Below are 16,194 nucleotides of genomic sequence, written 5' to 3'. Positions count from 1 at the left end.
GGCGTGCAATTAAAAAAAGAGCGGTGCTTCTCTTGTTTTAAATTGCTCTCCTCTTTTTTCTATCTCGTGGCCACGAGTCAGCTATGTCGTGGCCACGAGATAGAAAAAAGAGGAGTGCAAAACTAAATAAAAGCGGCGTACAATTAAAAAAAGAGCGGTGCAGAAAAAAAGGCAGAGTGAATAAAACAAAAGAGTAGAGAATGTTCGCTATCTCGAGATCCCGACTTAGCTCAGCCAATCAAATTGTTTGTTATGTCAATTTAACGTTTATTCTGGATTACCTGCCCCTTTGTATACAAAGAGTCATCAGGTACAGACGAAGTTATAGCGGAGGCGATGGCAATAGTAAGTTAACTAGCAAATTTTAAAAGGCGGTTCGTTGTGCAAATTATTTATCTCTTGATCAGTATTATATTTACGTGTTTCAATGGTATGACTCATTTCCACGGAACGATTGATTTTGTATGAGATTTTTCATTCTCCATAAGTTGTATAGTTTTCGGATAAATAAATGGAAAATGTAATTTCGAATAACATTAATTATATGGAGTAATAGTAACGTAAAATCCTTATTTTTACCAATGATATGTACATTTTTGGCTTACATTATACAATTTATTATGTTTAAAAATCGATAATGTATTTGTACATCCATTTAATTTGATTTTTTTTATCAATGCTCATTTATAACAAACAACTATATAATAAATGTTACAAACCACTGCTCATTCTAATAGAACTATTTACATTGTCCTATTGTACTTGCAATTTTTGCTATGATGGCTGAGAGAGCTGAGTTAAAATAATTATTATTGTAAATAATCGGAATTTTTTTAAATTTTAGATTAAACTGCTAAGCAATTTACATAGTCATTGTACACACGAGAAAGAGATGATGACACATGCAGGACTAAAACATGTGATGACCATTATTCTAGCATGCCTACCGAGCGAGCTTAAATCCAGATGCCTGTAATTTTCCTTGGTGGGATGATAATCCTGTGTAACCAAGGTCTAATTATTTAAACTAGCCCTGACACTACACTGCTTTCTTCTTTTTTTCAGGTTATCAACAGCCAGTCAGTTACAGATGCATTGCGACAGAGACGTTGTTATCTACGTCTCTGATTGCGAACACAGAATTAAACAACATTGGTCATAATGTAAGCATAATTAAGCTCCAATATTAGATATAAAAGTCAACAAAACTATTTGCAGTTTGAGCAATTAGCACAGAATTGAGCATTGAGCACAAACAAGATAATAGATAATAAAGTTTTGTTCTGCTGATACAAACAAACTGACCTGAGCTTATACAACTTTATTTTGTGCTTTAAGTTCTAATCTGTTCTCTCAGCTCAAACATGACACAAATAATCCTTTTTTTTCTGGAGCTGTTTATTACCTATTAACAAAGTTTTCCTAAAACTAGAAACAATTTTCCTAATATTTTTTGCAAAATGTACATCTTTATTACGTATATATATATATATATATATATATATATATATATATATATATATATATATATATATATACACACACACTATATATTTGCAGGATACATACAAGAGATCGGCAGAGCAGGAAGAAGCCATGTTGATGCCCTGGCCATTCTCTTCTTTAACAAATCAGTCATTGCATCTGCACGTATGACCGGAGAAATGAAGGACTATTGTGGAAACTCAACTATCTGCCGAAGAACTTTAGTTAACCAGTATTTTGGTTTTGAAACTAAGGAAGTCTAACAGTTTTCAATTTGTTGTGATTTGTGTAATAATGAACTGGGGATAGAATATGATTTTAGTAAACTGTCACCTAACTAGAAGCATACATATTATTATTACAAGATTCCTTGATTAATTGAATTTTCACATCTTTTTAGGAAGGTCTATCCTCGAATATTTTAAATATCTTAAATATATTTGATTGGATTGATTTATTAATCATTTATGTTTGATGAAAATGTATATTCTAGGTTGAATTAATGCATATGTTAGTGTGAGTGTGTGTGTATGTTTGTGTGTTGCTGAGGATAGTGCGTATGGCTAAAAATGTGTGAGAATGGTACGGGAGTTGCGTGATTTATGTTTATAAATTAACATTTGTTTGTAACGATATACCATGTAGTAAAAATTAACCTAATAAAGTTCTTTTCTGTTCTGTTTTTAATTGTGATATGCTTATTTTGGTTGAAAAATGATCAAATCTACCTTAAAAAGAACTTACTTATAAATAATTGACTTTTGACATTTTTAAAAAAAGTGTCAATAAAAAAAGATTGGGTGGGGATACAAAAAAGAGGGTCAATCTGGTGACCAGAAACAATATTTTTTTGGCCTTATGGGAAACAGTTTAGTAATAAAAATTCATTGTCTATAACAATGTTTTTAAAATTCAAACATTCTATGTAATTTGAATAAAAAGTTCAGAACTATTAAGCATAATAATGTAACCCTATTTTTTAACGTTTAATTTCATAATAACACTTAATTTGGTTCTGAGAAATCCATGTGTGCAGTTCTTCCGTGTTAATCTTCTTTACCGGATTTTAAGCTCGACTATTATATATGAAATATATAAAGTGGAGCTATCCTACCCACCCCGGCGTCAGCGTTCCCGTTAGCGTGCAAATGTTAAAGTTTTGCGTACCACCCCAAATATTTTCAATGTCCATTGACATATTGCTTTCATATTTTGCATACTTCTTTACCAACATGAACCTAACTTATAAACAAGAGCAGACAACTCTATCAAGCATTTGGTTATAATTATGGCCCTTTTTCCACTTAGAATATGCATATTATTGATAAATCTATGTTAAAGTTTGCGTACCACCCCAAATATGTTCAATGTCCCTTGACATATTGCTTTCATATTGTGCATACTTCTTTACCAACATGACATCAACCTATAAACAAGAGCAGACAACTCTATCAAGCATTTTGTAATAATTTTGGCCCTTTTTCCACTTAGAATATGCATATTATTGATAAATCTATATTAAAGTTTGCGTACCACCTCAAATATTTTCAATGTTCCTTAACATATTGCTTTCATATTTTGCAATCTTCTTGAACAACATGACCCCAATCTGTAAACAAGAGCAGACAACTGTATCAAGCATTTTGTAAGAATTATGGCCCTTTTTTATCTTAGTAACTGAGTATTTTATTAAATTTTGTGTTTAGATCCACTTGACTTCTTAAGTATCAAAGCTATTGCTTTCAAATTTCAAATATTTTCTTACTATCATGAGGGTACTGTACCTGCCAAGTTCAATTTGACCTTGACCTTTGAATAACCTTAACTGTGAAGGTCAAGAGTAAATTTTAGTTAAATTGCCATTACATCTTTATTTATGATCAAATTTTATTAATACTTTGACAAAACAACACTTACCTGAATACCACAATGGATTCCACCCAAACAATACCCCGTGCCCCAACCCAGAATCCCCCTTTTTTATTTTTGAAAGATCATCTAATAAATGACCACACCCCCCTCTCAACCCCCACCCAACCCCAAAAAATATTTTTTTCTTTGAAACATGGTTAAAAAATATATAAATATATTTATTTACTTTATTTTTGAAGGACCGTCCAAACAACCCGACCAAGCAATTGCAATCAAACTTTAAATAAAATCTTATTAGTTTGTTTAATGTCTTTACAAATGTCAAATAGATTGTGGGAAATATACCTGAGCTATTACCTTGACCTTATTGAATAATTTGAATATTACCCCATGATGGCTTACGTTATAATGTCAAGCACTCGAAAAGTCGAGAGCGCTGTCCTCTGACAGCTCTTGTTGGGACAGTGCTTAAACCTAAATGAAAGTTAATGTTGTCCCCAACAGTTCTGAATTTCTTTCCACTGGCAATGGAATCAATTAATTCAGTATTAAAATGTCCCGATATCTGATCCATAGTATACAACATGCCTGAATGGCTCAGAGTGACACCCAACGGTTGAAGTCTGTCATACACCTACAATGATTAAACATTTTTGTCTATAATTCAATTGACTTTTTTTTAATTTTACGTTAAATAAATCAACTAAATGGGTTTGAAAAGCTAAACCAAACACATTTTGGTAATACTTCATATATTTCCATTTATCTGAAAGGCATTCTGTTAAGTGAAATTATATAAGGATACATTACATACAAATGTAAATAGTGAGCTAAAACATCAAGGGCCTTAAGAGCCTGGGTCAGCGCTATTAAATAGATGTTCCAAAAGATTTATTTAATTTCCAAACAAAACATGTGTGCTGAACAGTGACATAAACATCCAAATGCCAAACTCACAAACTTGACGTTAAGAGAATAGTACACAATTTAATGTTTAATACTGTTTTTTTTATCAAATTGCAAAAAACTATATATGTATATTGCAAATTTCTGGCCAAGAAATATTTTTTTTAATACCTGGTATGTTTTTTACTGTATGTGTATTTAGATATTGTGAAATATTTAAAACATATTATATTTAAAATACATACATTGACTATTTTATAAAACAAACATTCATTCACAGCTGCGTTTGGCAACTCTTTAATGAAATTTTCTCTTGAGTTACTCATAAAATGATTAAATATAAATTGCACACTTTACAATATTCCATTTTATAAACAAGGTGTTAAGTCATATTTTGTGTTTTGGGCTTAAACAAAACATTTGAAGAAAAAAAAAAGAAACACAGTTGAAACTAAATGTAATTTTGGGCATGTTTGTTCTTTAGCTAAAGTCATTGCGATAATCTTTTGAACTAACGAGTTGTAACGACAACTCCTGGTATCCTGTATTCATCAACATTCCAAACACAGTAGATATGACCAGTATTAGTCTCTGAACAGATTTTGTATTCCCTATCTAAGAGGTTGGTAGAGACACAGCCAAGAGAACATAAGCTAGCAGTGGCTGTTGCTCTAATAGTTCATCAATGAGTTCATGCCATTTAAATTCAGCCGGTCACAGAAATCCTTTTGGGCTAAAACACTGTCCTTGTTGTAGCATTCTTTTGCTGCATATTCAATTTCATTTAAAAGTTCTACAACGATACTTCCTCTCAATGAAGAAAACACTATATGCCCTGCAGCTTCTCTTGGAGAGCTGGAACGTGATTGAAGCAAAAAAAAGTAAAATAAAAAAACAAAACAGAAATAATAATATATGATAGTATTGCTTGATTAATCTTTTTTTTTTTTAAAGAAATGACAATATAATGTTATTTTAGCAATCATTAATAAACTATGCTTCTATATCATAAACTTCTTAAAAAGTGTTTTATACATTATTAGTAGTCATTTCAAAAAAATTATTTGTTTAAATTGACAAAAAATTAGTCAAATATTTTACAAAAACAAAATATCTGATTGATAGCCGTTTTAGATTTTTTATTTTATAAATCATCCACCCCTTTACTACATTTATCATCTCCCACTGTTACTGTTGTGTACCTATGTACAGCTTATGATATATGGTAATGACTGTTTTATAAATTCAATTTAATAAGCATGGTTCATATGACATTGTATCATACCTGAATATAAAATTGAGTGCTCTGCCAGCAAAATAAGGAAAATATACTAATGTTATTACTGTTTAAGAATCATTATGTACCTGTTCTGCTTTTTCCACCAAACATGTTGTTCATGGCAATTGCACAGTTGTTCCAGAAACTGTTTTCTGACACGCCATTTTTTTCGTAATTTCTGACTGTATTATTTCAGAAAAGATTTCTCTTCGATGGACCATTTGTTGTGTCTGGTTTTTTCATCCTAGATCAGTGATGAAACATGAAAATTTGAGTGTTTAATGGCAAAGCTTGAAAAGGATTGATGGACTTGTGCCAAAATAGTTTATATGAATGAAGAGTGGTTTATTTGATCTTTGAATTAAAATTTTAGCCCATGTCCTTATGCAAAGAACTTAATATTTGTGGCAAAAATATAATATACACACAACAAGACAGTGTTCTATTAAGCAAGCCTATGTTTAACAAATATTAAATTCATAGTATATATACCAAATGTTGGTAATTAATAAGTGATATAAACCAAATGGTGGTACTTAATAAGTGATATATTGTGTTTTCAACAAATTTTACAATTGGTTGAAGAGATTTCACAATTATAAAAATACAATTGAATTATTATAGAAAAGAAAGTAGTACTAGAAAGTGAAAAATAATCACCAGTTTAATCCTTTCATGTTCATGTTTATGTGTTTTTCTTGTGGGAGTTGATATTGCCCTCTTGCTTCCTCGTTTATGTCTTTATGAGGGGTACTTGAAACTGGGCATCGCTTGTTTGAAACAAAAACTGATAAAATTGCATCCATATTGAGTCAAACATGTGATTTCTAGTGGGGGAATAATGTTGTTGCTAAGATTTTACACTGTGAATTAAATATTAACCAAACTTGTCACGAATTCACACTTGGCCTAGATATGTCTGAATAAACATTCTGGCCACAATTCGTCGCAATAAGTCATACATTTGGCTTCAATAGTGAAAATAAGGTGCGTATTTTAACCTTTTCCTAGATGTTCACCCTACTTCACATTGAATCTGTTTTAATATTGCCAAGATAAGATTGTGACACAAATATTAAGAATGAACTAAATAGTGATCTCTAGAGTCATGTTCGATGCAAACAACACAAAGCACGACGACGTACAAAGTGCATAATATTTACAAAGCTACCGTTCAAACATCATGCGTAAGATAAGCATAAACACATTTCATTAACCATCTCAGTACTTTATTGCTGAGACTGAGTAGAAAAAGAAAATCTAACATTCTGAAAAAAAAGACAGAATTTCCGCTATGGTCTTTAAGTTATCCTTAAGCACGTTATAATGATTTCATAAATCAATGTTTACTTATTTGTTACAACAATTTTGTTAACGTTCTCAGTTTCATCATGAAACACAATTTACGCAATTAAAAATAATATTTTTGTTTGCATGATAACCTAGTGACTAAATATCAAACATCAACTTTCTCTCGCATACCTGTTCTACTTTTTGCTTCTTTTGGTCCTCAGGCTTATTCTGTTTCTAGAATACCAATGTTCACACAGTCATGCACAGTTCATAAACATGTTATATTTTGCATTTAAATGATATAATTCCATTCCAATTGCGTATTTCTACTTAAAAATGGAATTAAGTAAAACAAATCATCAAAGTATTCGATAAGTGTTATATCACTTTGAATTGTTCCAGTGTTAAAGTAAAGTGTTTCAGAATACAAATTGTGTGGATATAAAGCATATAATATGAGATCGCTACTTTGACAATAAATGATTTCACGAGATTTATCTCAAACGCCAAGTACCGGTGCTAACAAGCAAGAGCAATCAAAAGTGTATCAATAGGCCTCTCGCTGTGGGTTAGTTGTTAGGTTCGACGCGAAATTTAAACAGTATAAACACCATAATCGCGTGGCAGTGAATCGAGCTTAAGTTATTTTATGATTTATGTTGAATGTGTCGTCCTGTTTCTTATTGGCACTTGTCATAAATAAAAGACTTACGTGGGTTGATAAGAATGTTCATGTTTCTTCTGATTAAGTTTCGAGAGTAAAAGTTTTCCTTACGTTTGGGTAACAACGACTAAAACCCGAAAATACGATCCAGCATTACCTTTTTTTTTATGTAAACTCGTCAAGAAACGAAATTCGAAACGAAACACAAAAAATCAGCAGTTTTTTAAATATCCTCTTTTCAATTCTGTCCCGACTATTTCTTCAAACACAGATATAAGCAATTGTGCTTAATACCTCGCAATCTCTCTCTATATATAGTACATTTTATCAGCAAAATGATCTATGAGATAGCGATGCATGTTCCATTACGCAACCGTCTCATAAAGATTAACTCTTGTCATATGCTATTTCAAAATAAAGTATAAAATCGTTAGTTCTGGTGTTTTCATTAAGCGATTGAAAGCTTTAAATGACAAACTTCAAAACATGACCAAATTTGTGAACAAGTCATTTTAAAGAAGTTCCGCTTTAGTTTACACTTTTACCAGTACGAATGATGTTGGATTTCAAAGAATCCGAGCGATTTAACCAAACCTTTTTTGTCAATAAACTCTCTTTTGAGTAGGAGTGGATATTATTTATTTACACGATCATCTATTTTTATCTAGTTTACGTAATTATATAAATATTATTCAAAAATTGAACATAACTACTTATTGAACAGTAGTAACTGACATACTTACAATACTCTGTCTGAACTCATTAAACCACTTCTCTAAAAGGGATTCCTCTCCCACGGCCATAAATTGCGGGCGAAACTTGAAAGCGTCCAGTGTGACTTGCCACAACGATTTGCTGTTCACCCAAGGTGTGCCACTGAGACATTTCATGAAATCATCCTTTTTCTGAATTAGAACAATGATAAACAAATCAAATCAATTTCTAATACATGCATAATCCTTAAAGACGTGCGTAGCTAACTTTATTGGTTTTTGCAAAATATAAATGTATTTGTAAGTCATTGCCGAGTCAGAGTTATTTCTAAGATTCAGCTAATTGCCAAGAGGAAACAAGATGCTCAAAAATATATCTTGATGAGACCGGATGTTCATCCCAAGGATTTTAGCGAGCAATTGCATAAAGTCTTCTTTAGGATTCTGAAAAAGAACATTCGTAAACAATGTCCATTAGAGACAAGAAAGACAATCATATAATAATATCTGTTCTAATGTTTTATTACTATCGCGAACATGGTTTCTTTCCGCGAAAAAAACATCTAATCTGAGCTGTCGGTGAATTTGAAGTAAATCTATTATCCCGACAAAAATTTGTATTTTAAGCGGCCAGCATATGTGATGACTTGTTCATCCTGTTCAGTGGTCAAAAGACGGTCACTGGGAGGAGGTTGATCACATCCCACAGTGAATACGAACATCACCTCAATTAAATGTTTTGTCTCAGTCTTATCACCTTATGTTCAAATAAATGCATGCAATAATGTGTTATTTGATGCATTTGAATCAAAATAAAAGACTTAACACTTTCGTCAATTATTACTATATTCTGTATGAACTCGTTAAACCACTCTTCCAAACGTGTTTCGTCTTCAACAGCGCGGAATCGTTCATCCAAATTGAGAGCATTCCGCGTTTCATGCCACGACGACCTTATATTCTCCTCCGGGATTTCAGCGAGAAATTGCATAAAGTCTTCTTTAACTTTAAATATCTGAAATAGAACATTCGAAAAAACTATGAGGCCTTTATATTTTTTATCTAAATTTAGAATAGCATATAATACGTATGATATGATGTGGTGTTCATCTGTTATGCTCATTTGTACTTTCAGTTTGGAGTTATGTGGTGCAGAAGAAGCACACGCGATCTCGACATGTTTTTCATGAATCATCCCCAACTGTACTTGACGATGCTTTCCTGCTTGATGAGTATGGCTCCATAACTGAGAACTGGTGATGATACTTCTCTCAACAACGCATTCTATGAAGACAACTCAGTGTGGTTCGTCATCGTCAACAACAGAAACCGACTCAGCTGACGTTGGAGACTTTCAAATTGAGGTTAATGTGCCTACCAAGGTTGAGAGTTTACATACTGAACATTGTTATGTTCCAAAGCTATTTATTGTCAATACGTACGCAAGAGACCTGGACATTCTCTGTTTACATTCAGATAAAAGCAATGGCAAAACATATTTAAGTATGAAAGTATGTGTTCATGAAGCAAGACAAACTACTGCGTATGTGCATGGTAAAAAAGTTGCCAAGTGCCATTTTTTGTGGGAACACATTTCTAGTGATTATCTTCTTGTTTTTAAGCTCACCTGCGCACAATGTGCTCATGATGAGCTTTTGTGATCGCCTTTTGTCCGTCGTGCGGTGTGTGTTGTGCGGCGTAAACATTTGTCTTGTTAACACTCTTGAGGCCACATTAATTGTCCAATCTCCATAAAAAGTTGTCATTGACATTTGTCTCAATGATATCTTGGACAAGTTAAAAAAGGGTTCCGGTTTATAATCCGGCATCATGAAACTTGGTCAGAAGATTTGTCCCAATGATCACTTGGACAAGTTCGAAAATGGTTCCGGTTGGTCGAAAAACATGGGAACCAGGGGGTGGGGCATTATTTCTTATATTGCTATAGTAAAAAACTTGTTAACACTCTAGAGGCTACATTGATTGTCCAATTATCACTAAACAAGGTCAAAAGATTTGCCCCAGTGATATCTTCGACAATTTCAAAACTGGTTCCGGTTGGTGCAAAAACAAGGGCACCAGGGGCGGGGCATTTGTCCTTATATGGCTATATATGGCTATAGTTGAACCTTTTTAACACTCTAGAGGCCACATTTATTTTCCGGTCTTCATAAAATTTGATCAGACGCTATGTTCTAATGATATCTTGGACAAGTTCCGGTTGGTTGAAAAACATGGCCACCAGGGGACGGGGCATTTTGTGTTATATGGCTATGGTAACAATAAGTTAACACTCTTAAAGTGACATTTATAGTCCTATCTCCATGATGAAAAATTCTTATGTGATTATGATTTTCTTCAGCAACAGTCATAACCTTCCTCATTCGATAATGGTTATTATGCTTACATGTGGTTGCCTGAATAACTGCAGACTATTAGCTGTTTTCTTGCAATATTTTATTTGTAATATAAATAACTCGCTTAATATGTGTTATGTTTGATAAATTGCTGAATTTTTGTTATTTCAGGTGTATTCGTATGTGTTAGTGAATTATTAAGCTTTGATGAAATGTCATATAACTGTAAAAGCTATGTTCATGCATTCTTTTATTGCACAGACTAAAATTGTTACTACAGAGGTTTATTAAGAGACTGTATCCCATAAATTGTTTCATATGCTCCTCTGTAGAAGCCGGGCCACATTTCATAGCATTATGTACATAAGAGGACATATTTTTCAAGTTTAGATTATGCTTCTTTACAACATACATAATCCATATATGCTTTTCTTTAACTTTTTTCATTATGGACACTCATACATAACTGACTGAGTAATGTCCTGAACAAATTCACTATCTCAATGTTCATCATAATCGGTATACCTAGAAGTAAATCCAGATTTAAATCCTCGTCATCACATTACGCAAAATCCGTCAAAGACATTATGAAGAGACACATAAAAGCGACTAAGTAACTGGATCGAGATACTAATTATCGGAGAATGGCACAGTATATGGGTCTGAAGATGTCTATACATATACTCTAGGTGGTAATGTTATAATTGGTAAAATCGTGTATTGAATTTAGTGTTAATTAAAGAAGACAAAGAACACAAACATTCAATTAGAGCAGACCAAGAATAGAGGCTCTCCATAAAAAGAAAAATTTGTTCACAGCTTTATTCGAATTATATTACAGGTAAATGACATTCGGAATCATCAAATGAAAACACTGCAATTAAAATGAAAAACGAAACTCTTATTAAAACAACCTATTATTAGTTGTAAGCCGTAAGATTCTGATCGCTCCTGTATTTGAATACTTTATCGTATTTCAAAGGCAATCTTTATATTCCGGTAATCATTGTTTTTTTTTCAAACTGGAGCCGGATATAATCGCTAAATAAAACAATTCGGCATGTGATTTATTTTAATTGACACATAACAATTGTTTGATAATACCGCATACATTCTCATTTGTATAAAACTTAACAGTTTATTTGTCTCAAATATACACAAACTGGAACGCAAAAGCGTGTTACAGAAATGTTTATAAGCGTGTTAACTATCGTGGCAGCCGACACACAGTAGACATCTCGCCAAAACCACGCGACGTTAATGAATTTGCCGATACTTCGCGAGCTGCCTATCTCTGTTATCTACGACTCTGTATATACGATATGTTTATTTAGCAATAACAAACTATCAGATTTTATCATACCACCGCATTGATATCTGCCTGATATAACGTCAACAATTTTTATCAGCATGAATCAGGTTCAAGAAAACAAACAATTGGAAACCAAGAAAGTTTATAATTTTATTCTAGTTTAGAGTCATAAATCACAAAAAAACGTTTATTTTTTAATAATCACTACAGCCCGCACTACAAAAGTTTAATGACGTCATCAATGGGACAATAAATCTTAAATTACGTTTAATAATCAACACAGCCGGCACTACAGACGTTTAATGTCGTCATCAATGGGACAATACATCTTAAATATCGATATAGTCGTTGCTCTCGCAAGTGTTGCACAGAAAGTCAATACAAATGATAACTGTATGCTAGTCCTCAACTATTTAAACAAACGATTTAATACGATTATGTCGATATTGACACCATCATCAAAACGTCAATTTCAATACACATCTCCAAAATGGCGGCTCCAAACTATTCGGTGAAGTGTATTCTTTGATTAAATTTTGCCGCTGCAAGCCATTCCTGATCTCCAATTCAAGACGTTTTTAATTAAAGCGGGTGAACTCTTCCCATTCGTAGTGCAAACAACTTTTTTCTCTCTACACTGTTTAAAACAAGCGATCATTCGTGTCGTCTTTCCGAACGCCGTTGCTACATGTATGTCAACGTGTTAAAGCCGGATCAGCAAAATCAGCGTACATTTAAAATATAAAAAATGGATTGGCTTGCAAATTTTTAGAAAGTGTGGTATGGTAAACAGAAAAACAAGTAATTGTCCCATTGTTTTGTAATATATCAGGCTCGGCACGAACAAAATAACGGCTCGGCAGGCCTCGCCGTTATATTATTCTGAGCCTCGCCTGATTTATTACAAAACGATGGGACAGTAACCTGTTATTCTCTAAATCTTAGGCAATGGAATGTTGCTTCACTTTGAGTGTTTACTACCAGATAATATTTTCACGAAAAAAAACAACAACATAATGTTTCGCATCAGTTGTAAAATCTTTATTGAAAAATTGTAAATATTTCAAGATAATTGATTTGCAGAAGTATGCCACCGAATTCATGCGTAAAATGAAGCGACAAAAGTAATTCATCAAATCACAAAGATTTAGCATAACGTAAAGAATATTGCATTCATGACGTTTAAGATTATTTTAAACGAAAGATTTTACATGATTTACATTCATCATTCGACATTGTCCATAAGGAAAAACGCGGATATTTGTGAAAACACTTGTATTCATCTGTGCGAAAAAAGATTAAGTATGTGTTTCCATAAAAGAGGCCATTTTACGAAATATTGACATTAATATGAACATAAGTAATTTGAAATGAACCAATTTAGCGTAAGTATTTCCATTTTCATTTTAGTATATTTTCCTTACCCGGGTTACACTTAAGTATACTTAAGAGTACCCGGGTACATTTAAGTAGTACCCGAGCCACCCAAAAACAATCGAGCCCAAGTTGGTGTCAACGCGAATGTTTACTCAAAATTCAAAATCGTTTACTTCATGTACACATATACTTGTGAATGGGAACAACTAAATAAAAAAAAATAAACCGATGGTGAGTCTCGAACGTGACAATAACAAGTTTATGATTTAGCACTGTAACCATTAGGCTATAGACTGGAAGAGGTGTAGCCGTTCTGTACATGCGATGTACAAGAAGTCGAAAACTTAATTCAGAATCAGCTACGAGTTTCAATGATTTCCAACGGGATGTTCATAAGAGTCAGGTGAAACATATTGTACACTATTTGCAAGACAGTATTAATAGTTTTAAAGGGCAACACAAATATTTTCTTCTTGCAGGAGACAAAAATTTGTGTAACGTTAATTTTACAGTTTTGCTTGACATGCTTATTAATAAATTGTAATTAATTTTCAATATTTAATTTATTCATGTTAAATGAAATACTTTCTTCTTGCAGGATCCGTGTAACGTAAATATTATATTTTAACTAAATGCAAGTATAATACAAATATTTGTTTAATTTTTGTGTGATTAAGTTGACCATGTAAAAATATAAAATGTTTATTAAAAGAGTATTAGTTTTTAATATGCAACTGTTTCTAAACTAAAGGAAGTCATTAATTTTGAAATATAAATATTGTGACTCTTTCTTTCTCTTGACTGACTTGATTATGCGTAGGTAACATTTGTATGTACTTGCCCACCCTTTAAATTGCTATGCTATTTCATTTCAAAGTTCGGGGTAAAATGTGTCATGCGTTAGTATTCATTATTATTGTTCAAGCCTTTACAATAGTATGCAAATCTTGATATTAAAAAAAATCTGTGTATCAATATTTCTTTGGATTTTCTCCTGGAGTAGTGTTTGTAAATATACAAGATCTAATGGTATTAAAATATAGTTTCAAGTTCAAGGTTTATTATTGGATCATCGGCAAAAATGCCTTTGGTTAATGAGATACAAGTTAAGAAATTATAGTCAAAGGGCATCAGTACAATACAAAAAAACATACATTATAAGTCACATAAATAACTAGGTAAAGTGTTCAAACATCACTTACAAAAGTAAATGTATTGACAGCTATGTAAGAAGAAACAAGTAATAAATAAACAATATATTAACGGCTTCATACAATATTAATTTAAGAAGTAGCAAATACTTATCATTTTTCCTCACGGAGTTTCATTGCATCAGTAATGAATCTGGCAACATTGTGAATTACTGTAGTATTTTGACAAGATAGTATATTTTTAAATTATACTAAACTTGGCCCGTTAGATCGAATATAATATTTTTTCATATATCTGTATAGATAAAGCAAGTAAGAAAGACGTGATATTTCGATTAAACAGTGTTTGCGTTACATATAAACATAAAAAATTTACCTTAGGATCGCCTGCAAGCGATTCATCATGGGGGTTGATGACCTGAGGATTGCCTCCTAGCGATTCATCATGGGGGTTGATGACCTGAGGATCGCCTCCTTGCGGTTTGTCATGGGGGTTGATGTCCACGTAGGTTTCGTGGACAGTATTTTCGTTGATCTCCTCATTATATCTTCGAGTATTGGAACTCTAGAAGTATTGATACATTTAGGTCCCTAACCATAAATCCGTATCCTTATTGCCCATGCGATATCTTTTTATTGAAATAAAATTATATATTACCATTGATCGTTACATTACTGAATTTATGTCTAAACATCATTTATGACCTGAACACATTTATTAAACATGTATTGCTCGAATCTGATACGGATAATAATGTTATTACAAAATATTGGGAAATATTACCGCAAGGAGAAATTCAGTCGGATCACTAAACACAGTCGTATCACTTGACACTGAAGGGTATAAACAAATAATGTGTCACTTAAGTGTTACTGTTATTTCCTATTATCACATGACAGTTATGTCTCATAAAGAGCAATTTGCACACACCTGGTTATTACAATAGCTGACTTTTGCAGCAACTTACTTATTAGGAGAATTTGTTTGCATTAGACTGTTATGTATATTACTAGTTTGCTTTAAGCAATTTTCATTCACAAGTAGAATCTATACATCTACAAAATATCAATCAAATATCGAAATACTTTTATTTTGTTCCACTATTTTATTCGCGAGAAGTAGTTTTTCATTTTACTTTTACGAACTTACTTGTTCTATCAATGAATAACCATCACTGTCCCTGGAATACAATATAAATCTCTTAAAACCGATACAATTTAAAGCTAGCAATAAAATGACTAAAATGGGTAACATTATCAATGCGAATATTGTCACTATCATACCTGAAATACAAGAGCGCCACGATTGGCTAACGTGTTTATCTATACTCGCGATAACATCGGAATAGTAAAGCCTTTAAACTGACGCACTATGTATATTTTTGTTCGCACAATTGTTGAATTTGACACAAAATTTAAAAGGAACATGCCAATTTATTTTGGCGTTGTTTCGTCTGTATGCATATGGATATGATGATTTATTTTAAAGTAAATTAAAATATTTAATGTGAATACTGACAATAACTGTCGAATTGCAAAACACGCATGGGGTCTCCATACATCAGAAAACTGTATAAACTACATTTAGACGATTGCATAGTTTATAGCATACAAATCTGCTTTCAAAGTGACCGGTTCCTGACCTTCACAGTTCAAAGCCCTTATAATGCATGTAAATTTATAAATTGCTTTCTCCAGTATGACCCTCGTCCCCAAGAAGAGATGTCTTATTTTTAATTAACAATATCAATAGATACAGGAGACGTTCCAGAGACGGCCGTGGGC

General features: G+C 32.5%; 1 protein-coding gene and 1 long non-coding RNA gene across 5 annotated transcripts in view; one reads left to right on the top strand and one right to left on the bottom strand.

The window, feature by feature from the left end:
- The window catches only part of LOC127844885 (mucolipin-3-like), a 49,942-nt gene extending 34,197 nt beyond the window's left edge, over nucleotides 1-15,745 (bottom strand). Inside the window, exons 1-5 of one of the 4 annotated variants that reach the window (XM_052375428.1) lie at nucleotides 15,694-15,745; nucleotides 15,560-15,590; nucleotides 15,194-15,243; nucleotides 14,786-14,974; nucleotides 8,243-8,404 (exon numbers count right to left, since the gene is read on the bottom strand). In XM_052375428.1, the coding sequence (XP_052231388.1) occupies nucleotides 8,243-8,404; nucleotides 14,786-14,974; nucleotides 15,194-15,243; nucleotide 15,560 (402 nt within the window). In that variant the 5' untranslated portion in view covers nucleotides 15,561-15,590; nucleotides 15,694-15,745. The other 3 variants (XM_052375430.1, XM_052375429.1, XM_052375431.1) reach the window with 3 other exon arrangements.
- On the top strand, nucleotides 179-2,042 carry LOC127844895 (uncharacterized). The gene is made up of 3 exons (XR_008032945.1): nucleotides 179-345; nucleotides 1,066-1,163; nucleotides 1,561-2,042. It is a non-coding gene; the product is annotated as an uncharacterized LOC127844895 (long non-coding RNA).
- Nucleotides 15,746-16,194: the final 449 nt, after the last annotated feature.

The sequence above is a fragment of the Dreissena polymorpha genome, chromosome 9 (assembly GCF_020536995.1).
Source record: "Dreissena polymorpha isolate Duluth1 chromosome 9, UMN_Dpol_1.0, whole genome shotgun sequence".
Classification (NCBI taxonomy): Eukaryota; Metazoa; Mollusca; class Bivalvia; order Myida; family Dreissenidae; genus Dreissena; species Dreissena polymorpha.
Note: the sequence above shows the minus strand (reverse complement) of the source record. Positions and strands in the feature narration are given on the sequence as shown.